Genomic DNA, 27,639 nt, shown 5'->3' on the forward strand with positions numbered 1-27,639 from the left:
ACCATTAGCAGACAGAGCCAGGGCCTCCCACTCCGCAGAGGGAGCCAGGCTTGGCCCCGGCAGAAGGTTTCAGGGAAAGGCTGCCCGTGCTAATGAGCAGACTGGGCCTGCCTTCCAGTGAGACGTCTTCAGGAGGGGAGCTGGCAAGTGAGGCCCAGCTTGCTGGTGGACGCATGGGCCAGGGGACGGGCAGTAGGAGGCAAGGGGGCACCACAGGCCTGGCCCTTGCGCCCGGACGCCCAGAACCGTCAGATTACCAGGAAGCCCACCTGGCCACCACCCACAGTCCTGGTCTCCTCCAACCTCTGCCTCCCCAGGTCCTCCTCCAAGAAGCCACTCTCATTAGGCGCTGTCACTCTGGAATGACCCTTGTCTGCCCTCCAGCACTTCGGAGATGCAGCTTCTGTTGGGATTATTTGCATTCACATGTGAATACCCTCTTCCCAATCAGGCAGGGGTTTCCCATGAGCCAGGCCTCCACTATCAGGTGGAGGATCATTGGAAGAAAAGATCATTTTCTCCCCATAAGGAGCAGGGAGAACATGTCACCTGTCCCTGCCTCGCTCTCTAGGGCCCTGGTGACACACCTCCAGTCAGGAATAGACACCCCGCCTCCCTCAGAGAGGCACCCGGTAGTGGCTGATGTGACTGCCTCCCTCATCTTCGGGATGCCCTGTGCACCCGACATCCTTGTTACTCAAAGATGGTCTTTGGACCAGCAGCATGGGCATCACCGGAGGCTGTTAGAAATGGAGACTCTCGGGCCCCACCCAGACAGCAGATCAAGAGCATGCGTTTTAACAAGATCCCCAGATGGGTCTTATGTTCATTAAAACTGAGAAGCACCTCTGTACATGGGTTATGTCCTTAATCCTTACGAGGACCCATACATGTAGTGACATTCATAAGTAACAGAGTCACTAAAGGGACAAGTGACCTATCCAAGCTGAAGCAGAGGAAGCAGAATTCAAACCAAACCAGTGCCATTCAGAAGCCTCACCCACCCCACCACACTCCCGCCAAGTGAATCAGCAGGCATCAGTGACCAGTGGGCAAAGGCCAGTACCCAGAACAATAGATTGGTCCTGGCACCCAGAAAACCCGACCATCTGCCCCAGTGATGCAGGGTGGACTCTAGCCCCAGTGCCTTGCTGGAGCATCAGCACATCCGAGGATGAAGGACAGCAGACTTAGGGATGGGGACCCAGGCCATCCTTGGTCCTGGCAGGAAGCATGTAAAGGTGACCATGGAAGGGGAGAGTGTGTGTGTGTGTGCGTGCGTGTGTGTGCGTGTGTGTGTGAGCACGTGTGCTGATGGGGGCTCATTTGCTCAAGTAGAGTGGTCCAGACAGTTTCAGTCCAATGGGCCTGTGGTCCTGTCCAAGTGCTGGTCACACCTAAAGACTGTGTCCAACTCCAGGTTTGTGGATCCAGCCATTCTAACCACTGTCTGCCTCTGGCTCCCTATGTCAGCAAAGCTCCCCCAGGACTCTGGGCTTCACTACTTTGGTTTCTTCCACATTTCACAGGTGAGTCCCATCTGCATCACGATCATTCACCTTCCCACTTGACAGTTGATTTCAATGCTCCCTCATGACATTTTTCTCCCACATAAAGAATAAACGGTCTGGTTTCTGTGTTCTGGGAAATGGCCTTCTTCATTCTCCTGGTCACCGAGCCGTGAAAGCTTGGCAGTGGGTCCTCCAGCCTTGCTCATCTTCTTCCCCTAGATCCTCACCAGCCCCAGAGCCATCCACGCTTCCATCCACGCCCTCTCTGCTCTCAGCCCCCTCGCCTCACAGCTGATGCTCAGCTCCCACGCCCCCAGCCTCCCTGCCCCAGGCCGCCTGGCCGGCAGCCTCCAGATCCATCTTCCTCATGCAGCACTTCACCATGTGCGTCACACTTACCAGGGCCAACCGTGAACTCATCGCAGCCCCAGGCCCACCCCGCCCGTGGCCTGGCGATGGCAGCGGCCCTACCGTCCACCCAGCGGAGCCTCTGATGCCCACTGGACCCTTCCCGCCCCAAGCCCTGCTACTCCACCTCCCTCCACTTCGGTCCCTTGGCCCCCACCCCAGATGGTCACATCTTCCCAGATCTCTAACCAAGCCTCCTGATGGTCTCCTGATGGGAGGCTCTCCGGCCCCAGCCATCCTCCACGGCTACTTGATTAATAGCCCTAAAACCCAGCTCTGACCAGAGCACTCCTCCGCCGCTCAACAACCCACACTCGCTCCTACTGCTCATTCAAGAGAAGAGTCCTGGGCTTCCCTGGTGGCGCAGTGGTTGAGAGTCCACCTGCCGATGCAGGGGACACGGGTTCGTACCCCGGTCCGGGAAGATGCCACATGCCGTGGAGCGGCTGGGCCCATGAGCCATGGCAGCTGGGCCTGCGCGTCTGGAGCCTGTGCTCCTCAATGGGAGAGGCCACAGCAGTGAGAGGCCCGCGTACCGCAAAAAAAAAAAAAAAAAAAAAAAGAGAAGAGTCCTGTGGTCGTCATGTATAGCTCTGTGTCCACCACCGTTTGGGGTTTTTTCCTTTTCAAATGCTCTTCTCCCCAGCCTGTGGGGCTGTCAACCACAAAAAGGGGCGTGACCCAGGACGGTCATTCAGAACATTCCGTTCCTCGCCCTCAGGCTCAGGGGCTGGTGTGGGCACAGGGCCAAGCAGAGCCAGTCAATCGCACACGAGACAGTACTGGCACTACTGAGAAAGTGCACTCTCCGCTCTGGGGTCTCCAGCTGTGAGGAAACAGAGGATGCCCGCTGGGCTGTGCTAGCTGTAAAGGTGGCGTCAGCCTCTGTCGCAGGCACCATCTTTGCCAACGACATGGAGAGAGCCAGTGTGAGAACGGGGCCAAGACAGAGAAGCGAGTCGGGGACACTGTGTGAGCCCCTAGTTCCTGCCAGGCCTAATGCCTGATTCACCTCGGTGAATCAGATTCCCAGCAATCTGAGCCTTTAAGCTCTTTTTCCCTCTTCAGCCCACTTTGGTTGTGTTTCCGGCGGATGAAAATGAGTCTTGGCCCCTTAGAGGGCAAGCACCTTCAGGCCTGGCCCCGCCTCTGAGGCCTGCTGAGGTCTTTATTCCCCACTCCTCAGCTGGAACCACACAACCTCCCCCAGACACTGCCCTGTTTCCAAGCGAGGCCCCTTCTGACAGGACAAGGAGACTCCCGGCTGCAGCTGCTCCAGCCTGGGTGGCAGTTTCAACCTCCACCTGAGCACCAGCTCAGGGCCCCAGAGAGCCCAGACCTCTGCCATCTCCTTCCAGCCTCCTCACCACTTGGCCCCCAAGATCCAGGAGGGGCTCCCTCCAGAGCCTCTGACATCCTCTCAGGAGGACTCATGTCCAACCAAGGACATTCAGGGTCAGTAGACCTCTCAGGCTACTCCCTTGGACCAGGCCAAAGCCTCCCAGACCCAACCCCAGTGATGGAACCTCCAGGCCCTGCCCACTACCCCCTCGGGGCCACTGCCAGCCTCAACTCCCTTCTCTGTAGCCATGCCATCGGGTCAGGGGCCTGCGCCACTGTACTCCTTGGCTGAGGGCTAAGACCCACTGCTCCCCACCCAGACGAAATGCTCATATGGACGCGCACGCAGGCGCACACACACACACACACACACACACATACACACAGCTGGCTCACATGGACACACTCAGATTCCATCAGCCAGTGAAGCTGGTGGGACCTGCTCCCCTGTGTCACAGCCCAAAGCCCCCTCAGGGGACAGGCAGTCCTACCTGGATTTCAGAGAAGGTGTCTCCTCCTGGGCATCTCACTCCCAATGCTTGGATGGAGTCCCCAAACCAACAGAGTGGGGGACAGGCTATCTCCTGGCCCTGAATGTCCCCACTCACACTGTCCAGGAAGGGTCTGCTCATCTCTTTTGCAGAACACATCATCCTGACCCTGGATAACTTTGACCTGACCCCCATTCCACCGGCTCCGGGAAGTACTCTCTGAGGCAGGACAGCCAGACTGGGGTTTGGTCTCTGAGGCACATCTCTCCCCAAAATTCCCGAGGATGCCCACAAGATAGCCTCCTCTCAGGAGGACTCATGTCCAACCAAGGACATTCAGGGTCAGTAGACCTCTCAGGCTACTCCCTTGGACCAGGCCAAAGCCTCCCAGCCCCAACCCCAGGCCAGCCAGCCTCTTCAAGAAGAGCCAGGTCCCTTGGCCCCTGTCACAGGTCGGACCATCAAAAGCCCGGGGCCCTCTCCCCGGGTCCCTTCTCGATCACCAAAAAAGCAGTGGGCCTTCTGGTGCCAAGAAATGAGCTATTTTATTTTAGGAGGACACCCAGACTGGTGTCCACTTTCCCCACACGCAACCTCAGAGGACTGAAGCCAAAGTCCTGTCCCGGGGTCCCCTGCACCTCTCCTGCGTCAGCCCTGAACAGCCCTGGCAGACCACGCTGCACCCTACCAACCCAAGATGACCACTGCCACATACCAGGGCCCCCTCGAGGGCAAACACAGCTGCAGGCCCCGTCTTCTCCAGTGGCTCCATGCGGCGGCGCCAGCGGCGGCGGCGAAAGGCGTCTGTCTTGCGGTACTCCAGGTGGAACTTCCAGCCAAAGAGCGAGGCGTACTCCCAGCCCTCACCCTCCGCCTCTGCCTGCCTGTGCTGCATGGGAGAACAGGGCAGACTCAGAGGCCACTTGGCAGGTTGGCGGGGAGTCCTGGGTTGGGCTCCAGCTGTGCCCTCCCTGCCCTCCACGATTCTCCCCGACACACCCCACACCATCACCCTCCAGGTGGGAAAACCTGGGAGGGCCGCCCAGAGGAGGGGGCTCTGAGCAGCTTCTGCAGTGACAAGAGTCCCGGGTCAGGAAATCAGGAGGAGAAGAGGCTCCCTAGGCTGTGGGGAGGTCCAAGGTGCCAAGAAAGGAAGGTAGGCTGAGCAGTGATGAAAACACTGGGCTTTCGGGTTTGTTTGTTTATTTGGATTCTGGGTGGATTTCACGAATCCAAGGTTTTCTTGTCATTTCCTTTTTCTTCTTCATATCCCAACTTATAAAAGTGGAAATGGGTCTGCAATTCAGAGGCAAAATGAAGAGCCCATTTCCCAGCCCCAGGCTGTTTCTCCATGAGGCTAGGCCTACGTCAGTGTGGACAGACCCCCGCACTTCTTCTCAAGGGGTCCCTTCCCAGCCTGGGGGAGCCCCGGAAGCCCCTTCCCATCCACCTCGTGACCTGAGATGATCCTCAGGTCAGGCCCAGGCCATGAGCTCGGTGACAGTGCCAGTCCCAGAGGCCAGTTGCCTCCCTCTCCTGGAACGATGCTGGTGGTGAGGGAGCAGGCAAGGCACACCGCCTGGCAAGGCTTTGCCTCTGTCCCCTGGGTGCCCTCACAGGGAGAGTGGAGGCTGTCTGGTTCATGCCACCAGGAACAGCCTGCTGCCCAAAAGCCTTGCCTCTCCTGGGACCCAGTGACCTTTCTCTCTAGATTCACTGTGACCAAAGAGAGAGGAAGGGACTCGGGTCATGCCAAAGGCTATTCCCGGACTGGGGAAGGCCTAGTTCTCGAGCCAAAATTCCAGTGTGCACTTGGGAAGGAAGGACGCAGGCCAAGAGGGCTCCAGGCAGCAGGTCCTGAGGCTGTGCACGACACAGGCATCTGTGTGACCCCAGGAGCAGGTACAGGCACTTGTGTGCCCATACAAGCTCACTCTGCACCTGTCTGTGTCCCAAGAGTATCTGGGCACGGCCGTGGGCATGTGTGCTCACACTGTGTACATCCCCTCTGGTAAATGCTGACCAAGCCCACCCAAGCCCCTTGACCAGCATCCCCCTTCTCCAGGGAACTGGCCGTGCTGGAGGGAACAGGCTCCCTCCAGCACGCCCCCAGCAACCCCCAGCCAATGACTGACGGCTGAGACCGTACAAAGCCCAGCCCCCTTGCCTGGTGAGGAGGACTCTGTGGTGCTCCAGGCTGAGCCCCTTCCCGAACCACAGCTCAAGCCAAGGCTGACTTTGCTGGAGACCACGTCCTTGCTCCCGGCACTTCTCAGAGTACTGCCTCAGTAAACTACATGCAGCCGAGTCCCTGGCTCAGACTCTGCCCCTCGGACACCTAGCCATAGACACACTCTAGGTGTGCCTTTGCACCTTCCAGGTCTGTGCGTGAATCCCAAGTGCATCCCCTTGCTTCTTGGTCATGGGCATTTGGTTGTTTTCTGTCCGTGAGCATCTGTGTGAGTGCTGGGTGCGATCTGCAAGCATCTCGAGTGAGCCCGTGTGTCTTGTACATGTCCCCTGCACAGAGGTGTGCTCCTGTGCCCAGCTGGCCTCCCCTCCCCAGGGCCTCACCCCTACCCACCCCCCCCACCGTCCCCCCCACCGACTGGGCTCACCCTCTTCAGCGCCTCCATCTGGCTGAGGTCCCTCCTGCGCAGGCGGACCCAGCGCCGCCGACGGTGTGTGTAGTACATCTTCTCAGCAGGGACCCAGTGCCTCGGCTTCCGGTCCGGGGGGATGGTGATGCTGTACTCCCAGCCTGGAGGAGAGGTGCCCAACACTCACTGCCTGGCCATTCCCCATCTCTCCAATTGGGGTACGTTCACAGACTTTCAAGTGGCCACTGACTCCCAATTTGTAGTTTATAGTGAGGACTCACCCAGGAAGTCCCCCAGATGAAGTAGCCCAGTGAAGGCCAGAACCCCAGGCCCAAGGGGCCCGCACTCAACTGCGCCCCCCTCCGGCATGCCTCGCGAGCCTGCCGGGTGCTCGCTGGGCTCCACGTGCTGCCCACCTTGTTCGTCAACGGCCCGATTGAGGTCCGTGGACCACTCTTCATCTTCCCACTTCCAGCCCAGTGGGCACTCGATGTCATCCTTGGGAAGCACCTTCTCCCCGTTCTGGGGTAACACAGGCCAGGCAAGCATGAGAAGAGACCGACGTGATCAGGGAAGATGAGAAGATGCAACCTGACAACATATATTCTAAAGCCCCAGGTGTGACTCAGGCTCAGTGTCCTACCCTTGCCAGACCTCACACACTGTCCCTCTGGAAACCGGGGCATGGATGCTGGGGACGTGGGAGCAGGGGAGAACATTCCTCTTCTTTCAGTCACAGGCCCCCCTTGGGCCCAAATGTCCAGGCCTCCAGGAAAGCAGAGCCCACCTGCCCCCAGAGCACCCCCTTACCACGTCCGTGTAGTTGTCACTCATGTAGATCCACTGGCCTCCGGGGAGCCGGGTCTGGTTCTCAAACACCTCCTCCACGAAGCTCAGGTGGCCCGCATCGGTGTCATGAAGCAGTCTGTGGGCGGGGGTGGGTCAGAGCCTCTGCCGAAGAGACCCCCGGCCATCCACAACCCCCAGCAGAGCACCCCAGAGCCTGGGCCAACCTTCCTGTGTCAGCCTCACCCCAACCAACAACAAGAGAGATGAGGGGAGAGAGAGAGAGGGGCAGCGAGTCAAGGGGAGACCCAGGGAGACACTTGCAGACAGAAGAGAAAGTCACCACCAAGATAAAGAAAGAGAAAGGGAAGCCAACTGAAGACGTCGAAAACCCAGTGGGTACTTGGAGCTCAATAGATAGTTGTAGAAATGTAAAATGTTATCGAGCTATATACTTAAGATTTGAGTACGTGACTACAATATATGTTACTCTTCAATTTTTAAAAAGTAAAAAGAAAAACCAAACAAACAGCTGTTGAATATCAACCAAACTGGAAAAGAGAGAGAGGAGAAGGAGGTGGAGATGGCGATGCAGATGGAGAAGGACTAACGAGGCTGTTCTGAGGGGCACTGAAGGAGGGATTGACACGCAGAGAAGGGAGCGGGCTTTCTGCGGTATCTTGGAGGAAAAGGCCGGAACCAGTGGACGCAAAGTCCACTGGAGGCCAGCTTCGGTTTAATCATAAAGGACTTTCCAATCATTAGAGCCCTTCCAGAAAAGAATGCTGCCTCATGATCCCCCAGTCCCGGGAGAGTTCAAACGGAAGTCGCTATGACCAGCGTAGGGGCAGTGGCCGTAGACAGAGGGATGCACAGAGCCGAGGCCCTTTCAGAGCAATGGCTGGGCAGGCGGGGTCCCCAAGCCCTCCCTGTCCACGACTCACGTCTTCTCTGGACACACAAACCAGTCTCCAGCCCAGGCCCAGCCAGTTGAGGGGCGGAAGCTCTCCTTGGGTAGCTTGATCTTGCCCGTGACGTCAGAAAATTTGGGGTAGGTGAGGCCCGTTGTGCCCCAGTTCCCGACCAGCGCCAGCTTGGTCTGGTTCTCATACTGGAGAGTGAGAAACAGAGAAGTGAGCGGGGCTGCGGTAGCTTTGGTGCCGGGGGTAGGGTGGGCAGGCGGTCAGGCACTCACGGTTTCAGCAAAGACGGAGAGCTTGCCCTCAGCAAACTGGTTGAACTCCTTTTCATCCACAGAGAGCCCGAACCAGAGCCTGACCCGAATCTGCACTGGCATCCGGGCTCCGGGGACCCCTTCCATTGGATACTGGGTAGCAGAGAAGGAGAGAAACCCACAGTCCCCTTCAGGGTCAGTATGTCTCGACTTGGGGGAGCCTCCAGGCCTAAGCATGCCAGCCTGACACCCCATCAGGTATGTGCTCTGTTGGAGGACTTATCAGAATTTCATGGAAGAGGGGTGTATGACTAAGAAACGCCCCCACCGGCCAAGATTCCTTCCCATCAAAGGAGAAGACTGCATCCTCGCCACCTAGACGCTCTCTGCAGAGACGAGCCATGTCTAGACCAGGAGCCCCCATTCTCCCCTCTCCCACCACATCCTCATTTCTGTTCTCTTCTAGAATAGCATTGTCCAATGGAACTTTCTGCTACAGTGGAAATGGTTTATATCTGCAGAGTCCAATGCATTAACCCCATGTGGCAGTTGAGCCCTGAAAATGTAGCTGGTGTGACAAACTAAAGTTTTAGTTTTATTTAAGTTTAATTAATTTAAATTTAAATAACCATATACGGCTACCATATTGGATGGTGCAGTTCTAGAACATGTCTTTATAAGAGATAGAAAGGTCTGGGCTTCCCTGGTGGTGCAGTGGTTAAGAATCCACCTGCCAATGCAGGGGACACGGGTTTGAGTCCTGGTCCAGGAAGATCCCACACGCCGCGGAGCAACTAAGCCCGTGCGCCACAACTACTGAGCCTGCGCTCTAGAGCCCACGAGCCACAATTACTGAAGCCTGTGCACCGAGAGCCTGTGCTCCGCAACAAGAGAAGCCACCGTAATGAGAAGCCCGCGCACCGCAATGAGGAGTAGCCCCCGCTCACAGCAACTAAAGAAAGCCGGCACGCAGCAACGAAGACCCAAGGCAGCCAAACATTCATTAATTAATTATTTTTTTAAAAGAGAGATAGAAAGGTCTGAAAGGGGAGGAGGTTAAAGCCTCTCCATTCATTTTCAGTTTTTTGGGTTTTTTGGGGGGGTAGGGGTTCACTGGATGTTAGCGTATCATCTGATATCCCTACCCTTTTAAGTGCTTATCAGCCTGTTAACCACTACTCACTGGTCTTCAACTGCTTTTTATCCTGAAACTTTCAGAAGCTCTGCCAAAATGGAATAACCACGACAACCCAACATAAAAAATTTATTCTCCACAACTGCTTCACCATTTGACTGAAATCAAGGGACAGATATGGCCTGAAGAGCGGAAGTGCCTCACTTTTAGAATAACACACAGTCCCTTAGAGGAAGTAATACATTAACTACCCAGGCTTCATGTGTGTGAGCTTAGAGGAGTGTCTCCTCTGGGACGTGCAGCTGAATGAGACGAGAAAGTCTTGGTGGGTTCAGAGGAGGAAAGGGAGGCTGAGGTAAGGGCTCTCTAACTGGTAGAGGAGGCCTGGATCCCCGGAGGGAGAGCCCAGGCTGGGTAAGAGGGTCAGGAAGGGGTGTCATGGCAAGGCATTAACAGTCTCACCCTTCATCCAGCCTCTCTGCCTTTGGTTCATCCTTGGTGAAGCCTGGAGGAGCCCCTGACCCCAAGTGTCACCCCCCAGAAACCCCCCCATGACTGTTCGCTTCAGTGTCCTCTCCCCTGGGGTGGTTAGCAGCCTTTTCCCCTCCAAACCACCAGCCCCAGGGAGATGGCAGGAATGCCTGACCCCGCCTTCTCCCTCCGCCCCCAGTCTCTCCCCTGCCCTCCCCCAGACAGGGCCAGCCTGCTGGACCCAAAATAGCAACAGCAAATAAAGAAATGTCTAGTTTGGGGCTCCTCTCCCTCTCTGCTGGTGCTCATTTTTTCCAACTTTGGTTTAAGTTAAGAAACACCAATGTTTTCTTGGTCTCTGCTTGCTGCCAACATTTTTGTAGAGCTTGCTCAGGAGCTACTGGCGGGGCTCATAAACTCAGTGGGGAAGACTTCGAGAAACAATCCTATATCTTTTTTTTTTTTCTTGCTTGGGATCAGGGAAATTTTTCAGTTTGCATTTCCCCGAGGCTGCAGGGCCGAGGTCAGAGACTGATCCCGTTCACGGGCATCCACCAGGCCCACTCCTGCAGCCCCACCTCCACTGTAGCCTGACAGCCCTCCCCAGTTAACCCCATTCAGATGTGGCCACTCCTTGACTTCCTTTCCCATCTGCCCTACCAGGCAAGGAGCTGGCTTGGGAGGGAGGAAAGCAGGATGCTAAGAGGTTAGGATCTCACGAGGAACATGCCCGAGCTGGGAGGGGCAGCCCGCTGCCTGACACCCCCACCCTCTTTCTAGGCAAAGCCGGCTCTCCTCTGAAGTACCGATGACCCAAACGCAGATATCTGATCGTCCCTGGCCCTGCGCTGGCCTCCAGTCATGGTGCTGGTAGAGCCTCCTCTCCCCAGGGGGCAAAGGAGTTCCCCAGAAGGAAAAAGGGAGAAAAGGAGGAAAAAACTGATATTCATTGATCACCGAGTTCCAGCCAGACCCTTGACCTGTGTTACCTAATTCCATCCTCAAAATTGTGATCAGGGCTTCCCTGGTGGCGCAGTGGTTGAGAGTCCGCCTGCCGATGCAGGGGACACAGGTTCATGTCCCGGTCCGGGAGGATCCCACATGCCGCGGAGCGGCTGGGCCCGTGAGCCATGGTCGCTGAGCCTGTGCGTCCGGAGCCTGTGCTCCGCAACGGGAGAGGCCACAGCAGTGAGAGGCCCACGTACCGCAAAAAAAAAAAAACAAAACTGTGATCAGGGCAGCCTGATCTTTGTTTTAGAGGTGGGAAAACAGCATTCAGAGAGGTTAGACAATCTGCCCAAGACCACACAGGATTCCAGCCAGCCCTGCAACCTGTCCACACGCTCCGGGCCTTTGAAACCTGTCTCCTCTGCCCACCTCAGGGGGCAGCAAGAATGCCTGATCAGTGTACGAATGGGTCGACCCATAGCCACTCAGAGGTTCGAGGCTAAGGTTAGTCCACAGTGACTTCGTGGAAGAGGTGAGATGGAAGGAGGTCCTGGTGTGGATGGGAAGAGAGACGTGGGGAGGGAGAGTTGAAGGCCAGGCAGTTTATGATGCCAGTGGAGCCATCTGGAGTCAGCCATGCGTGGTGAGGGACGGCCCTCCCCACGGGACGCTCCCCTGGGCCGCGACTGCCACAGCTCAGATTTCCCCGAATTGTGTCCCGACCAAGCAGCCTGGGCTCTGTGTCCCCACATGAACCCAGAGAGGAGGACGGGGGCCTCCAGGCACCTGCTCACTTCCCTGTTACCCACCCCCCAAGGCTGCGAGAAGATGGCGGGAGGACAAAGGGCAGGAGAGGCGGGGCGGGGTGACTGGAGGGACAGGATTACCTGCTCCCAGATGACGGAGCAGAGCCATAGGCACAGCCGGTGCCCAGACACCAGCCTTCCCCCGGGGAGGAACCCGAACCCACGTGTGACTCCACCTGAAGCCAAACCCTCAGGAGGGGGGAGGCAAGTCTGTGCCCGGGCGCCCAAAGGCTGGCGGTGGGAGCTGAGGGCTGAGGCCCCCCACCAGGGAGCTGGCTGGAGGAGCCTCGGGAGTCAGCCCCTCCTTCGCTCCCAGCACCCCTGGTTCCAATTCTCACCTGCTCCCTTTCCAGACCAGGTGCATGGGGTCTAGGGACTTTGTGGGGAGAAGAGAGAAGGGAAGTCCTTTTACGCAAGCCCTCGGTCCTTTCCAAGAGCAGAGTCTAAAAACTCGGAGTCTGACAGAGAACAGGAGGGGAAACAGAAGGGGCGCGGACCACCCTGGGGCTGAGACAGTATGACCATGACTTAAGGAGAAACAACCCACTTTCAGAAACATCGTCTGCAGCTTTCCACAATTCTTGCCACAGTAGCTGGTGCCCCGTCGGGAGAAGAGGACCTCATGGGCGGGCACCCGCTGGTACGCCACCCGCTTGTCACCCTGCAGCATCCAGATGACGATGTCAGGCAGGCTGTTCTGGGGCTGGAGAGAGGGTGGCAGTCAGGGTGGAGACGGTACCGCCCAGCCCGCACCCTTAGCCCCCTCTCCCCAGGCCTCTCCTCCCAGCTCCCACCCCCAGCCGCCCCCTTGACCTCCCAGGGCTGGCTGGGCACCCCTGTCTTCAGCAGCTCTGAGCCCCCAGGGATAGGGCGCCAGGCTGCCCCCGGCTCACACGAGGAGTCCGCCAGGAATTCACTAAGCTGCGTTCACGTTTTCTAGGAAGGGACACTCCTGCCTGGAGCCCCAAGTTCTTAGATCCCCTCCACTGGGTGGGTAGATGGAGGCTCCCGGTGGGGAGACATCGGAGGATCTGATTTGACCCTAGAGATGACATTGCACTTAACGTGCCACCCCCTTCCTCACCCCTGAGAGCAGAAGCGAATCCACAGAAGGGGTGCGCCTTCCCAGAGGACACACGATCCCTCCTCCCTCTAACAGCGGGGACCCTGTGGGTCTGGCCCTTTTCTGGGCCTGCTGACACTGGGCTCTGAAAATGGTGACTAGCCCAGACTGCAGGGCCCTTGAGCCCCTCCGAGCCTCTAGGCGTGAGAACTGCTCCCAGCTGCCACACTCAGGAGAGGCGGCCAGTTGGCTAAGTCCATCTTCTCCCAAGGCCGCTGAGCAGTGTGGTCAGTGGGGCAGGGCTGGGTCTCGAAGCCAGGCTCCTGCTGAGAGCTGATGGCTGGCACCCTCCCTCAACACCTCCTAGGCTGTGTCCCTTCATCCCTGCAGCAAGCCCAGAGGCAGGCACAGGTGAGGAATTCAGGCTTGAAGAAGTTAGGAACCAGGGTTTTCTGATTCCAAATGTGTGTTTCGAACCACGATACCAAGGGTTCTCAAAGCGTGGTCCCCAGAGCAGCCGCAGCATCACCTGGAAACTCACTGGAAATGCAGATTCTCAGGCCCCGTCCCAGACATGCGGGATCAGGTCGGGCTTGTACCCGGTTTTAACAAGCCCTTCGGGGGATTCTGATGCACACTCAAGTTTGAGAAGGGCTCTCTCCGGTTTCCCTCACAGTCCATAGCACCCGTTTCACCTTAACCACTCCCAGCCATAACACAGTCTGCGTGAGAGTTCCGGGGTCTGGGCCAAGATGTGGAAGGCAGCCTGTGACTCGCCCAAGGGGATGGTCCACAGGCACTGCCAGGGGTCGTCCTGGGGCTGAGCAACACAGTGGCCCCCAGGTAACCGGCCACACGTCCAAGGCCCCGCTTGGGGACGAGCCAAAGCTGACTCTCAGGGACCAGCATTTCAGGCTGCCCCCCCTCCTGAGCGTCCCTTCCACCCCCTGGACCCCCTTCTCCCCTTCAGCAAGTCACTCCTCCAGAAGCCACTCGCAGGCCCTGCCTTTCTCTGCACACTCCTTCTGGGGAGATCCTTCCTCACCAGCCCTCTCCCCGGGGGTCCCAGGTGGCTCTGGCCAGGGTGGGCGGCAGCTGTGTCCACCTGTGACATATGAGCAGACCTTTCTCCTCATTCTGGACAAGTCTGCGGCCTGCCGGCTTCCCTGCAGAGCTGGATGGGGGCAGAGGGGTCAGGGTATAGATGCAGAGTTACTGCAGGTGCAGCCTCCTCAGGCCTGGGGCTCAGGGATATCCAGGAGGGCAGGAAATGCAGGGTCCCATGAGAGGCAGGTTTGAGGCCAGGGGTAGACAGGTTGGTGGGAAGAAGGAGTCGGGCCCCTGGGGGAGCAGCCCCTGGCACTGAAGCTAGAGCCAGGAGCCCTGGGCTCTGGTCCCAGCTCTGTCTCTGACGTACTTTGGCAGCATTTATTAAGCACATTTATCGAGCACATTTGGGGGCATTTATCGAGCACCTACTAAATGCCAGGCTCTGCTGGGCCCTACAACACCCAGTATCCCGTTGCGTCCTCTGGCCTCCTTCTGTGAATGGGGACACGGAAGCTCAGAGAGGTTAAGTCACCTGCCCAAGGTTACTCAGCAATGGAGCCAGTGTGGGTCATGGTCCAGACATTCCCCACATCCCTCCCAGTTCTGACACTCCAGGCAGGAAGGAAGGCACCTCTCAGGGTCAGCTACCTCATCTGCCAGGGCACGGAGACGCAGGAGCCAGTCCTCAGCCTGCTCCAGGGCGGTGGGGAGTTCACTGTGGCCGAGCTTCAGGGCCTGGGCCGCCTCAGTGATCTGGCTCAGGTGACGGGTGCGCAGGCGGTACAGGTAGTGGTCCAGGTGGGTGGCGGAGGGCGTCTCTTGGACATTACTCAGGGGTTGGCTGTGACGGACAGACAGACAGGATGTGCCCGACGAGCAGGAGCCCGGCGCTCGCCCAGGCTCAGGTGCAGGCAAGTATATACACACGTGTGCACAGGCCCCCCCAACGGGCCTCACACCCTCAGCCTGCCTACTGGCTGCGGCGTGTGCCCTGGGTGCCTCCTCCAGCCATCTCCTCCAGGAAGCCTGCTGCAACCACACTGGCCAGTGCGCCCCCCGCTCTGAAGCGCCCCAGCCCTTTATTCTGGGGCTGCCTGTCTGGAACCTATCCTCAAGCCTCCAGTCGTGTGAGTCCCCTCTGCCCACCTGACTGCACGTCCCCAGAGGCTCAGTGGGTCCCTCCCTGCCCCCGGCACCCTCCTAGAGCAGAGGCGCAAGCACTAAGTTGCCTTTGGCTGAAGCGAATCCATTCTGTTGTACGCACACGTTCTTCAAGAAGGAAATTTATGGACCCCTGACAAGCCACTGCAGACGCTGTGGGGAGGCCGGCAGCCAGCAGTACAGATGTGTCGACCCAGGGCGGCCGCACAACACCCCTCCCAGAACCCTCTGCTTTGGGAAGCCTCTGGAGAGGAGCTGGGGGTACACGCAGTCCCAGAAACACAACCTTAGGCTCCAGTCGGGGGGTTGGGCTTAAACTCAACCCCATTTAGAGGCGAAGAACTCTGATCACCCCCACCCAAAGGATGGGCTCCCTCTCCGGGCTCCCTAAAAGCCCGTTATGTGGCTCCCCCTGGCCATACGAAGCCCCGGGGTCAGTGGGTGCACAAGCAAGGGTCACACAGGATGGAGTGGGGTGGGAGGGGGCGTCTGTGCTCTTCCTCACCAGGCAGGACCCTCTAGATCATCCCTGCTGGAGGGTAGGGGGGCTGCCCCCCCCCCGCTAAGCCCCTGACTCCCAAACAGGACATCAGTCAGGCCCGCTCACTCGCCACATCTGCTGCCCCACAGTGCCCCACCTCACGCTCCCCGCCCCACAGTGTCTCGGCTCCCGGCTCCCGGCTGATTTATTTTTCTGCCAATTTCCCCGAGCTATGCAGAACCAATTACCGCCGAGTGCAGCGGCACCGCCGCCGCCAGATACACCGCTCTGGCAGGCCCTCGGCGCTCTACATTTTTCCTGTTATTTTTTTTAATTGAATTTTTAGGGTGGGGGGAGCAGTTCGCAAACTCCATCTCGGGAAACTTAAGCCCCGGGGCCTGTCTCAGGTCACGTACTGCACACCCCGTAGTAATATAAGATTTACTGCCCCGAGGGTGCCTCGGATGGGGCTGCCCCAGGCCAGGAGAGGGGCGGCCTCCATCCCCAGCCCACTCGAACGCGGTGGAGGGGCATGTTCGGTGGGTGAAGGGGGGCCTGGGCCAGAGTCCTGGGCTGGGCCTGCTGGGAAGGAGGCGTGAGTGGGCCTGAGGGTGGGGGCAGGCGGGTCTGGAGTGGGATATGGGGAGGCAAGCCAACCAGGGTGATTTATGCTCCCGGCCTGGGTCGGGAGCCGAGAGGGACTGCCGGGCAGACCACCAGAGGGAGATGTTCACGGAGGCTACCAGCCCAGCCAAGACTCCCCAAGAAACAGCCAGGACCCGTCACTGCCACAAACAAGATGTCTCAGCCCTTTCTCACCCCAAAAAGCCCAAAATAGGGTACAGAAAGAAAGGGAGACCTGGAAGAGGAGGCTGGATGACACTGCCCCACCCCCAAGCAGGGGCAGTTGCCCTGCCAACCCTGGCTGACTTGGAAATGGCAGGCGGGCCCAAGGCAGGGCTCAGCATAGGCTGGCAGCAGAGCTGGGCTGCTCACAAGGTTGCTGCCTGCCCCTGCGGTGAGTGGGTGCCTTTAACAGGGACAGCCGCCTGGGAGCGGACAGTGTCCAGCCTGAAAGATAAACTGGCCGCAGGCTCATTCATTTCACTCCCCACGAACAACAGCTCTGCTGGTCCTGGCTGGAGGCTGGGTCCAGGGATGAGACCCAGCCCTGCCCTCAGGGAGCCCCTGGAACAGACAAGCAAGCAAGCTAGATCCCCTTGAGCAGCCTCAGAGTCTGGAGCCCTTCCTGGAGGAAGTGGCCTCAAGCTGCACTGACAGGGCCAGCGGGAGCTAGTGAGGCCAAGAAGAGCAGGAAGGGCGTCCTGGCCAAAGGAGCAGTATGTGCACAAGACAAAGGCTCAGAGGCAGGTGGGAGTTGGTTGGAGGGAGGTGGGGTTGGGGGGGTGAGCCAGCACAGAGGCTCCAAAGGGCTAGAGGGTAAGACTGCTGAGGTCCCGAAGGCAGGCAGTGGGGACAGAGGGGCCCATCCATCAGAGGAGAGCCGCAGCTTTTCCTAAAGGCAACAGGACCACCGCAGGGCTGAAGTCGAAGCGGCACGGCACAGTTTTAGGAAGATCACAGAGAATGAATTGAATGTGCTGGTGGACACCCAGGAGGAGATGTGCAGCTGGCAGTTGGGTCCACGGGTTGAGAGATGAGAGGAGAAGGCTGATCCGGAAGAAAAGAGTGGGCGCCACTGGCCAGGGGGAGAGGGGCTCCCAGGGAGACGAGGCAGGAAGGGGTCTGACCATGAAGGACACTGATGCTGGATGTTGGGCAGGGGCTGGCTGGAGGAATGGGTGAGCAGCCAGGTCATCTATGGCAAGCTGGCTCACGGCCCCCATGCCCAGCTGCCCTGCTATCAGCTGTGACACTCAGCACAGAGCCGGCCAGGGGCGGGGGTGGAAGCTCTCTTGCTGCGGCCCCAGGGCTATTAGTGGCCCCAGGTGGTGCCAAAGGAACTGGTCCTGAGGCCCAGCGTTCTCCCCAGAGAGCCATGCATGCACTCCTGAGGGGATGGGACCCTCCTCACAAGCCCTTGACCGGGACCCGGGCTCCCCAGGAGAATGATTCAAGGGGACCAGGCTTTGGCATAAGCATTTTAGCCGAGTCCTCAAAGAACAGAGCCCTGAGAGAGTGGAGTGACAGCCCAGGACTTGGGACCCACCCATCTCAGATGTTTCAGGCACCTCAGACCTGCCAAGGCCCACAGCACGCATGAGTCACAAGGGGAGCGCAGTGAACCGAGAGCTTGGGCCCACCCTCTGCACCCGAGGCTGTCAGGCCGGGCAGTGGGGCACAGCCAGTTATTCTGCAGCCCCCTCTGCTGACCGCACCCCCGTGTGCCCCTCCAGCCTCGCTCTGACCTCTGACCTCCAGACCACAGATGCCCAGAGGCACCTGCCACTCAACATGGCCAGTCCTGAACTCCTCATCCTCCCCCAAGCCTGCTTTTCTCCCGCTGACTCCCTCCAGAAGCGGCTCTGCTCTCCACCCACCTGCTTTGGCCAGAGCCAGGGAATCATTCTGGACCTTCCTTGGGCCCTCACACTCAATCCACCATCAAAGCCTGTCTAGTACAGAGCAGCACAGCGAGGGGGCTCAGCCCCTTACTAGAGGCATGAATCTGGGCAATTCACCTCTCCATGCCTCAGTGTCCTCATCTGTAAAATGTGGATCATTCTACTTCCTACCTCATGAGATTTTTATGATTAGCTAATACATGTGAAATTCTCAGAACAGCACCTGGCACAGAAAGTGTTCCTTATGAGGCTGTTACCACCATGATGCCCCCTGAAGAGTCCACGCTGCCCTCTGCTTCTCTCACCCCATGTCCCCATGTCACTGACTTCCGCTTCTCTCACCCCACGTCCCCGCGTCCCTGCCTTGGGTGAAGCCTTCGTCCAGTCGCCCCTCATCACCACCCCCAGCCCACCTCTTACACTGCAGCAGGAGTGAGCGTCTGAATCCCGGGGATCCCTGTGCCCCAACAGCCCCCAGGGCTGAGCTTGCCTTAGCAAACCCTGGAGGTCTGTCGCCTCTGGACTGCAGTTTCCCTTGCAGCCCCAGGAGACAGCAGGCATTTTGGGCTCCTGCGCCTGTGCCCGGCAGTCCGCTCCCCAAAGCCTGACTCCTTCCCCTCCGGAGTTCACGTAGGGCGTCCCCTCCTCCAGGAAGCGTCTCTGATTTTGATTTGCGTAAGATGCACCTGCTCTGAGCTACTAGGGCACATGCCTCAAGCCCCCAACACACTTTCCTTCATTTGCTCACTTCTGCCTCGTCACCCCCAGGAGGGCTTGAGGCAGGGTCATTTCTGATAAAGGTGCACTTCCCAACTGGGGTACAAAGGACCAGAGCGGCACTGTGGCAGGCAGCCAGGGTCACGGATTCCTGATTTGCAGCATGAAGGCATTTCTCATGCATTCCCGACAGGGGCTGGGATGATAAAATTTAGAGGGGGGCATAGAATACATTTGCATATATTTACACTTAACCCCATAGAAAGTAGAAAGATGGCTGTTTATTATTAAGTCCATTTAATAGCTGGGAAAACTGAGGTCCAGAGAAGTGAAGTTGCCCAAAGCCACAAAGGTGGTTAATAGGATGAGAATCTAAATCTCCTCACGTTTCTTCTTCTCAATAATAATTACAGCTACCGTTTTATTAAATACTTCCTAAGGGCCAGGCATTTTGCTTGTGTGATATTATAAAGCAGTTATTCTTAATGTCAGGTTGAAGATGAGGAAAGCAAGATTCAGAGCAGGTGAGTGGTGAGCTGCAAACCACCCAGATGTGGAGGAGATGCTCAGATGCTCCCCCTTCTGCCGGGGCCCCAGGACCCAGAGCCCCCCCATTCTCCTTCACCCCCCAGCGCCCCCTTTTCCTGAAGGTGGCCATCAGCCGTGTTAATAGAAGGCTGAACAGAAACTGTGGTCCCCAACATGGCCTTGGGGGAAGGAGGGGTGCCGTCCCTCCCACCAGCCAGCTCCTCCTGGAGATTCCATCAGGGAAATAAGAGGTCGGGGATCAGAGACACAATGCTCCCCATTCAGGTGAGCCTGGCCGCCCCGGCGGGCCCACAGCTGCCGCCGCTGCAGGGAGATTTATGACCTGCTCTAAATGTCACCTTTTCAACTCCCCGCGCTGGCTCCACCACCTTTGGACTCAGCATGGGCTGGACTGCTGGCCAACCATGGCTGGGGAGACGTGCAGTCGCTCACCACCACACACGAACACTCCCGGGGAAAGGGCCCGGCTGAGCCAGGAGGGGAGGGCGCGTGGGCGCCAGGCACCCCCTACCTGCAGCCTGCGATGAGCTCATCCATCAGCTGAGCCACCAGGGAGTCCACGTCCTCGGCAGAGTGCTGCGCCTTCAGGGCCAAGTGGACCTGCTCCAGGCCGGCTTCCTGTGGAACGGGCAGGCAGGGGTTGGGAGGGTCACCGTGGGATGGACCCTTAACCCCAGGCACTGTCACCACAGCCCGGTCCCACCAAAAAGCGAGAACAGTTAGAGCCAAGAAGGCAGAGCCCAGACCCCACAAACCAGCATCTGTCTTGGCTGAAGAAGCTTCCAGGATTCCCCACACCAAACAGATCCAAATTCCCAAGCCTGGGACTCCCACCCCATGGGCTCTCCATGGGTCCCCGTCAAGCCAGGTCTAAGGTCTCACAGGTAAGTGACCTTGGAGCCGGCTCCACTTCCCCACCTGGCACCCTCTCTCCTTTCCAAATCCTACCACCCAAGCAGGCTTGGATCCCTCCTCCTTCCTTCAGGAGCACTCAGACAACCTGCAGTAACGGGGCTGCCCTCTCCAAACTCTTGTGGCCAGGTGGTGCCCCAGTGGCATCTGGTCTCCTCCATGGAGTTCTCCTCCCTGGGCCTCAGGCCTGAGCTGGGAGGTGGAGATCTCTCACGGGACACCCCTCAGGCCAAGGAACTTTCCCCTCAGTCCCCCACCCCCTTCCCCACCTCAACCTTCCTGAGCGTGTGCCGTGTGCTCCACCCTGGGACTACCATGCTGGGCACAGACAGGCCCTGGAAGGATCAGCCAACCCCTGCCCGCAGGGAATGGCTTGGAGAGAACAGCTGGCCCAGAAGATGCTGGACTTGCACAGCATCGACTCCGAGTTCTCCCAAACCGGGTATGGGCTTGTCCCCTCCCTTCCACAGAGCTGTGGGTCTCAGGGAAAGTGTGGTTCACCACGGCCCCTGACTGGGGCCTGCATCCCCTCCCAGCCACTCTAAGATCCCCACCCCCCCTTCCCTTCCCACTTTCCTCCTCCACCTGCCCAAGCCTCTCCAACCCCCTTCCCTCCACCCTGCTGCCCCTCGCAGGCCCCAGCAGCATGGCCACGCCTGCCTCGCCATGTCCCCACAGGCCACACACCTCGCGGGTGAGCCTCCACCCCAGGCACACACAGAAAGGGCTGGGGACCACCACCAGGATCGTCCCACCCTGGCCTCTACACCTCTGCCCACTCTGATTCTCCTCCGCTCCCTGGCCAAGCACCAGGCCTGCAACTCCCAGCCTCCACCATTAACCCCCAGCCACATCCAAGACAGGACTCATCACCTGACCTCGTAGACCCTGTTCTTCTCCCCAGCTTCCCAATTCCCCAGCCACCGGAGTCCTTCCTCACAGCCCCTCCTCCCCAATTCAACAGACCACCAAGTCCTGGCAGCTCAGGTCCTTCAGTTTTTTTCCTGAGGTCAGCTCCTTCCCAGAGCCAAATCATGCTCCCCTGGACCCCTGCAAGGACATCCTAACCAGCTCCCAACTCCCCTCACTGGACGCGGCCCCCCTGCTGCCACGCGATGCCTTCCTGATGCTCCTTGGTCCCTCTCCCCTCCGAGCCGCCCTCCCTAGGGACTCCTGGAGCATCGCCAGAATGTGAGTTTGAGTCTCTGCAGGAGAGGGGTGGGCGAACCTACACTCTGCTTTACTAAGCTGACTCGTGAAGGCAGGGGCAGCATCCTGTTCATGTCTACCCTCTAGCTAGAAGTTTCTTGCCGTGGCAAGAGTCAAAGGCACTTGATGAACGAATGAATGAAGGAATGAATGGGTGGTGGCTCTGTCCTCTGCTCCCAGCTCAGTTTCTCTCAGCTTTTGCTCTGTGCTATCTCCAACATCAGACTGGGGGCACCCCCAGGGCTGTGCTCCCTCCCTCTCCTCTATTCCCAGTAGGCAGGACAGGATCACAAGCCCGGCCTGGTCAGGTTTCAGGGGACCCCAGGCACCATGAGGTCTGCAGGCTTAGCACCCACGGAAGCAGGTCTGAAGACACCCACCAGGGGTGTGTGCACAGGTTACTGTGGGTGGGGCCAGCTTCCACTCACCAGCCGGTCAGCGATCCTAAGCAGCTGGTTCTGAGCCTCGACTCTGTGGCTGATGTCCTCCCAGTAGGATGACAGCACCACCACGGGCTTCACGTTGCCCCAGGGTAAGTAGTAGTAGTGGCATCCTGGAAGGACCCAAGGGCCTGGTGCTGAGCCAGGAGCGGAGTGGTGCGGGGACCGAGGGGAGGACGGATGGGAGCACCTGCTCCCCCACTGAGAACACCCATGGATAGCCGTGGCACGGCCAGTATCCCCCAGTGCCCAGACAAGGGGCCAGAGTTCCCTTCCCGCGTGGAACAGGCAGCTGCCGCCCTCATTCGGGCTCCTTAACACATCAAAACCGAGGGGCAGTTAGAAGGGCCCTGGGAATCCCACACTCTCCGAAATCTCTATGCCAAGCCCGCAGCCACCATGTGATAACTGATCGCCACAAGTCAGGACCAATGCCGACCACTGCTGGTTTCGAGAGCCCAATCTATGGGTCCCAGCAGGGATGCACCTGGAGATGAGCAGGGGAAGGCGGCATGGGGTGGTGGTGGGGGGAGCAAACCAGGGGGTCCCCCAAACAGGTGTGCCCAGGGCCAGAGCCTTTGGGCGAGCCTCCAGCAGCTTTCCCCAGGGGGCAGGATTTAGGGCTCAGCCCACTGCTCAGTGGTCTGGGTCCCAGCCAGGCGCGTGGTCTCTGGCCTCACCATCAAAGACCGCCCGGCTGTACTGGGTGGTGGAGGCCAGTGGCAGGCAGGTCGTGTCGAACTTGTTCCCGTAGTTCCCGATGCTGACCTCAAACTGGACTGCGTCGTCAACGTCCTGCAGCATGGTGGCCGAGTAGAAGGCGGCAAAGAGCGAGTATTTGCGCCTCCGGAGGTATTTCTGGGGGCAGAGAGGGCAGCGGCGGGGTCAGGGGGAGGAGGGAAGAAGACACCAGCATGGGGAGGGGTCGTGTGTCTGGCAGGCCCTGGCCATGCCTGGCACCCAATAAATCCTGGCTGGACGGATGGGTGGCAAGTGGTCCAGCTCTGCCCCACAGCCCCGATTTGGTTAGTAACTGAGCAAACACATTCCAGGCCTGTGTGTTTGGCCATGTTCCTCTAATATGGTCCATGCCTCCAAGGTCATGCTGCTCCTTAATCCAAACAAACAGCGATGGCACCGCCACCCCAGGGAGCCTGGTCTCCCACATCTGCTGTTCAGAAGGGGCCAAAGGCTCTAAGCCACCATGCCCCCACCCAGAGCACCCACCCTGCACCACTCAGGCTCTCCACCATGCCAGCCAGCTCTGCAGCAGCGCAGGCTGCCACGTGCATGGGATGAATGAATACCATTGTCCCCCCTGGGCATCTTGCACGGGGCTGAGGACATGGCAGGCACTCAACCACACACCCCAGCCTGAACCAAGATGCCTTTATGATCCCCTTTGTGGAAGGCAGAGAGAAGAGGGATTATACGACTGGGTTTTTAGATAATGTACACAGTGATAACAGCTAACACTTACTGAGTGCTTACTGCATGCAGGTATGAATTACTTTAATTCTCACAACAATCTTATGAGGTGAATATAATTATTACCCCCACTTTACACATAGGGAAACTGATACAACAGATAGGTGGTCAAGTCAGAACTCAAACCAGCACTGTCTGACTACAGGGTCTGCAAGTGTACACCACCATGAGGACTCCGTACAGCTGTCTCCTGGACACAAGGCCCAGCTCCACCACTTGCTGCTCTGCTACATTTGAGCCTCTGTCTCCTCATCTGTAAAATGGAGATACTCATAGCAGCCACCTCAGAGGTGCTGGGAGGACTCAATGACATCAAGAGTGTCACCAGGGGCTTCCCTGGTGGCGCAGTGGTTGAGAGTCTGCCTGCCGATGCAGGGGACACAGGTTCGTGCCCCGGTCCGGGAGGATCCCACATGCCGTGGAGCGGCTGGGCCCGTGAGCCATGGCCGCTGAGCCTGCGCGTCCGGAACCTGTGCTCCACAACGGGAGACGCCGCGGCAGTGAGAGGACCGCGTACAGCAAAAAAAAAAAAAAAAAAAAAAAGAGTGTCACCAGCATAGTGTGTGACAGAGTCAGTGATTAAAGGGTTAGCTATTCTTACATTATTATTATTAAGAAAATAGCCTCTCATTGTGCATTGAGCTCTAGACTTTAAAAACCTTCATTTATCTTCTTTGAGCCTCTGAACATTCCTTAGGGAGGCAGGGTAGGTGTTGGGTTACTCTGAGGCCCAGAGGTGTGAAGGCACATGAGTGTGAGTGGAACTGAGCCCTCCTCGGCCAGCCCCACTTGGCCACCGCCCTCTTGGCCCCTCCCAGGGCCACGCCTCTCACCTCTACCCGAAGGATGTCATCCGCAGGGAGATCTTCCACCTTCTGTTCGCTGTGCTCCACCAGCTTGGTCTCCAGGGAGAGCAGAAGCCGGCCTCGGTAGGCCACACCTTCCCCCTGAGAGGGGAGGCTGGGTCACCAGGAGCAGGGTCGATGGAGGGGAGGTGGGGAAGGAAAGGATCCTGGTCTGGCCCTGGGGTCAATCACCTCCCCGGCAACCAGGAGGGCCTTGAGCCACACCCCATCACTCTGCAAGTGGGGAAACGGTGGCCCAGAGAGTTCATGGGACATGCCACCCTGATGGTCGGCACCAGAGTCCAACCTAGCCAGGGAGAATGAAACCTGAGACAGATGGAGGCTGGGACCTCAGAGGCCAGGAAAATTAGCGGGGCTGGTGGGGGGAGAGTCAGGCTGGCCCTGAAGGAGAGGCAAAGGGAAGGAAGTGGGAGGGAAGAAGGGGCCAGGAGGGGGTCAGGGGGAAGAAGTGTTCTCTGAGGGGGTGGCTGCCAGACCCTGGGCCCACTCAAGTCCTGTCAGGCCCGTGGAGTCCAGGCCAACTGCAGATACTGCCCAGGCCAGGGGGGAAGACCCTGTATGCAGGCCTGAGGATCTGGGGGCTGTGGGTTCCTGTCTGACTCACCTTGCCCGTGTTGAGCTCTGCATAGGGGTCCGGGAAGCCAGTGAACTCCCTGGGGCTGCCGTAGAGGTTGACATAGCAGGGCCCGAAGGTGGGGAGGAAGCCCAGATGGTCATCCACTGGGAGACACAGGTGCGGATCAGAGGGACCGCCCAGCCAAGATTTCTAGCACTCAACCCAGCCACCTTCGGGCCGGAGACCAACCCCAGCCCTCAGTTCCTCGCACATGCACGTGATGCAGCCCCCGTAAATGTATAAAGGATAGTGACACCTATGAGAGCTGGCTCCCTTTAATCCTCACCACCATGCTGAGATGTGGAGATTTGCATTGATTTTATTAGTCTCATTTTACAGATGAGGAAACTGAAGCCAAGAGATGCACAGGAATACACGACTACAAAGAGGCACGACCCAAAATGGTCTAACCTCAAAGCGCATGCACTCAGCCAGCGTGCAAAGCTGGGGCTCAGGGGCCTCCACTGCCCTGCCCCTCTCAGGCCATACCCTGTCCTGCATCCCCTCCTCATCCTGCAGTTACATCTGTGTCTCAGGCCATCTGGCCTGTGGGGAGGCACAAAGGAGGCCCGGGAGCCTGGTGACCAGAGACTCCATCTCTCAGGTGCCAGGGAGGGGGCCCAGCTTGATGCCACCTCACACACAGGGCAGCCCCCAGGCACATGTCTCCTCCACCCTTGTGTCCTTATGAAGCTGAGACAGACCATCTAACAGCCCTGACTAACCCTGGCTTCCCTCCCCTTTCCTACACTGTGCAAAGAATGATCTTTCAGTGGAGCAAGTTGGAGGAGAGTTTGAGAATGACACTAGTGATGAGGGAAGATCTTTTCTCCACATCATTTCCATCCTTTTTTGGAGGCTCTCTCTTTTGTTAATGTCATGACTTTCCAGCTGACAGCCAAGTTTCCAAGGACGGGGCTTCACTGGCCAGATTCTGAGAATCTTGAAAAGCCAGGGTGCCCTTCCCAGAGGAAGGAAGAGGCCATTTCCAGAGTGGCAAAGGTGGGAGGTGGGCCCAGGAGCAGGTACCACCTGGGATGCTCCAATCCATAAGATCATGGGTGGGGCAAGGTAGGCACAAAATAAATGGCCTCAGCAAGGAAGTACTTGAGCCAAACCCAAGGACTGACTGCAGACTCTGAGTGCTCAGACCCTGGGGGTGAGCTCCGGGGCTTGAGTCCATCCCTGAGGAGTAAGATATTACCAACTAGAAGACAGGAGCATGCCTCCCCCAGAGCCCTGCACCCAGCATCACTCATCCTCCAGTCCCCAGCACACGCTGGGCTCTGGCATTTGGGACAGGGGTGGGAGGCCTGATGGAACTGTTGTGAGCATTACTAATTATCTGTACTAATCATCTCGATTATAATTTACCTTGTAAATTTCAACTTCAAGAGTTTTCAACTCACCCTGGCCTCCTCCTCCTGGGCCCCAAGAGGACTTCCACTGCCCCTGCCTCATCATGTACTCCCCTGCCTGCTCTATGCCTTCCCTGCTGAAGAACGTAAACTCTTTTGAGCTCCGGGGCCCAGCAGATTCTGGAAGGGGTTTAGAGAGTGGGAGGGAATTGCCTTTAAAGCATTCCAAGCAATTTACATATTCAACCATGTGTGAGAGGTAACAGCCAAAGGTAAACTGGGATTGTGGTGGGGAATCTCAATCCCACCTCAGGCAAATCAAAAAATTCCCAGCAACCAGTGCCCTTGCCCCTCCAGCAAAAGCCTCAAGGCCCACACCCTTGTCATCCTGGAGGTGAAAGCACTTACGGTCTGTGGCTGGAGGAGGCGTGACCACACCTGCAGCCTCCTCTGAAGCGTAAAGAAATGGAAAAGGGGTTAGGATGGGCATGGCTGGGTGGAGGACAGATTAGGTGAATGGGGGATGTGGATGGACAGTTGGCAGACAGACAGATGGAAACGCAGCTCCTGGATGGGGAGACAGATGTGGCCCGAGGCCCCAACCTCAGCCCAGCTGTGAATTTATCACACACTAAGTCAACAGCACGCCCCCCTCAGCCAGACATAGCCCCAGTGCCCTCGTGAGCACTTGGGTCTCTCCCCACCGGTGTCTGCCTACATGGCTGTGAGTTCTGTTTGCCAATTGGAAATTGGACCAGAAACTTGACTCAATACATTCCAGAAATAACACACGGACTTCTCTGGTGGTGCAGTGGTTAAGAATCCGCCTGCCAATGCAGGGGACACAGGTTCGATCCCTAGTCTGGGAAGATCCCACATGCTGCGGAGAAACTAGGCCCGTGCGCCACAACTGCTGAGCCTGTGCTCTAGAGCCCACAGGCCACAGCTACTGAGCCCGTGTGCCACAACTGCTGAAGCCCACATGACTAGAGCCTGTGCTTCCTCACAAGAGGAGCCACCGCAATGAAGTCCGCGCACTGCAACGAAGACCCAACACAGCCGAAAATAAATAAATAAATTAATTAATTAACTTATTAAAAAAAAAAAGAAGGAACACAGAAAAGAAAATGTGCTTTTCCATATTATACCCAGATAAGTGAGGAAAACAAAGTACAGATGCAAAGAAAGGGTGGGGGAAACGTGAAAGGGCCAGAGCTAGGCAGTGAGGCACACCCAGCGGTCCCAGCCACAGGCAGGTTGACTGCCCTAAGTGGAAGCATTTCAAGGCACAAGATCTCCACCTAGCGGTTATTTCCAGTATTACCACTGAGGGCACCGTGTTGCATTTTCACAACAGCAGGCACTGGGATCTGGCTTTTGATACCTGCCGTTTCAAATGAACCACAGTGCCAGGCACCCTCCATTAGCTAAAGGTTCTACTCTTGGGTATACCCTAAATGCTGGTGAGGAGTGTCTAGAAACAACAGAAGCAAGAAAGGAGATGCTCTGGCATACTTTCGGCCTCTTGGAATC

General features: G+C 57.8%; 1 protein-coding gene across 9 annotated transcripts in view; it reads right to left on the reverse strand.

The window, feature by feature from the left end:
• The window catches only part of DYSF (dysferlin), a gene marked incomplete at its 5' end in the record, with an annotated part of 228,163 nt that overhangs the window by 105,959 nt on the left and 94,565 nt on the right, over positions 1-27,639 (reverse strand). For 8 of the 9 annotated variants that reach the window (XM_079721048.1, XM_079721046.1, XM_079721044.1 and 5 more), the window contains 13 exons: positions 4,467-4,640; positions 6,370-6,512; positions 6,768-6,873; positions 7,162-7,276; positions 8,082-8,248; positions 8,333-8,464; positions 12,219-12,374; positions 14,433-14,625; positions 19,729-19,835; positions 21,767-21,891; positions 22,459-22,636; positions 24,100-24,213; positions 24,737-24,852. In XM_079721048.1, the coding sequence (XP_079577174.1) occupies positions 4,467-4,640; positions 6,370-6,512; positions 6,768-6,873; positions 7,162-7,276; positions 8,082-8,248; positions 8,333-8,464; positions 12,219-12,374; positions 14,433-14,625; positions 19,729-19,835; positions 21,767-21,891; positions 22,459-22,636; positions 24,100-24,213; positions 24,737-24,852 (1,826 nt within the window). Of the gene's footprint in view, positions 1-4,466; positions 4,641-6,369; positions 6,513-6,767; positions 6,874-7,161; positions 7,277-8,081; positions 8,249-8,332; positions 8,465-12,218; positions 12,375-14,432; positions 14,626-19,728; positions 19,836-21,766; positions 21,892-22,458; positions 22,637-24,099; positions 24,214-24,736; positions 24,853-26,514; positions 26,557-27,639 lie in introns of all 9 variants that reach the window. The other variant, XM_079721042.1, reaches the window with a different exon arrangement.

Source organism: Hyperoodon ampullatus, assembly GCF_949752795.1.
Source record: "Hyperoodon ampullatus genome assembly, chromosome: 15".
Classification (NCBI taxonomy): domain Eukaryota; kingdom Metazoa; phylum Chordata; class Mammalia; order Artiodactyla; family Ziphiidae; genus Hyperoodon; species Hyperoodon ampullatus.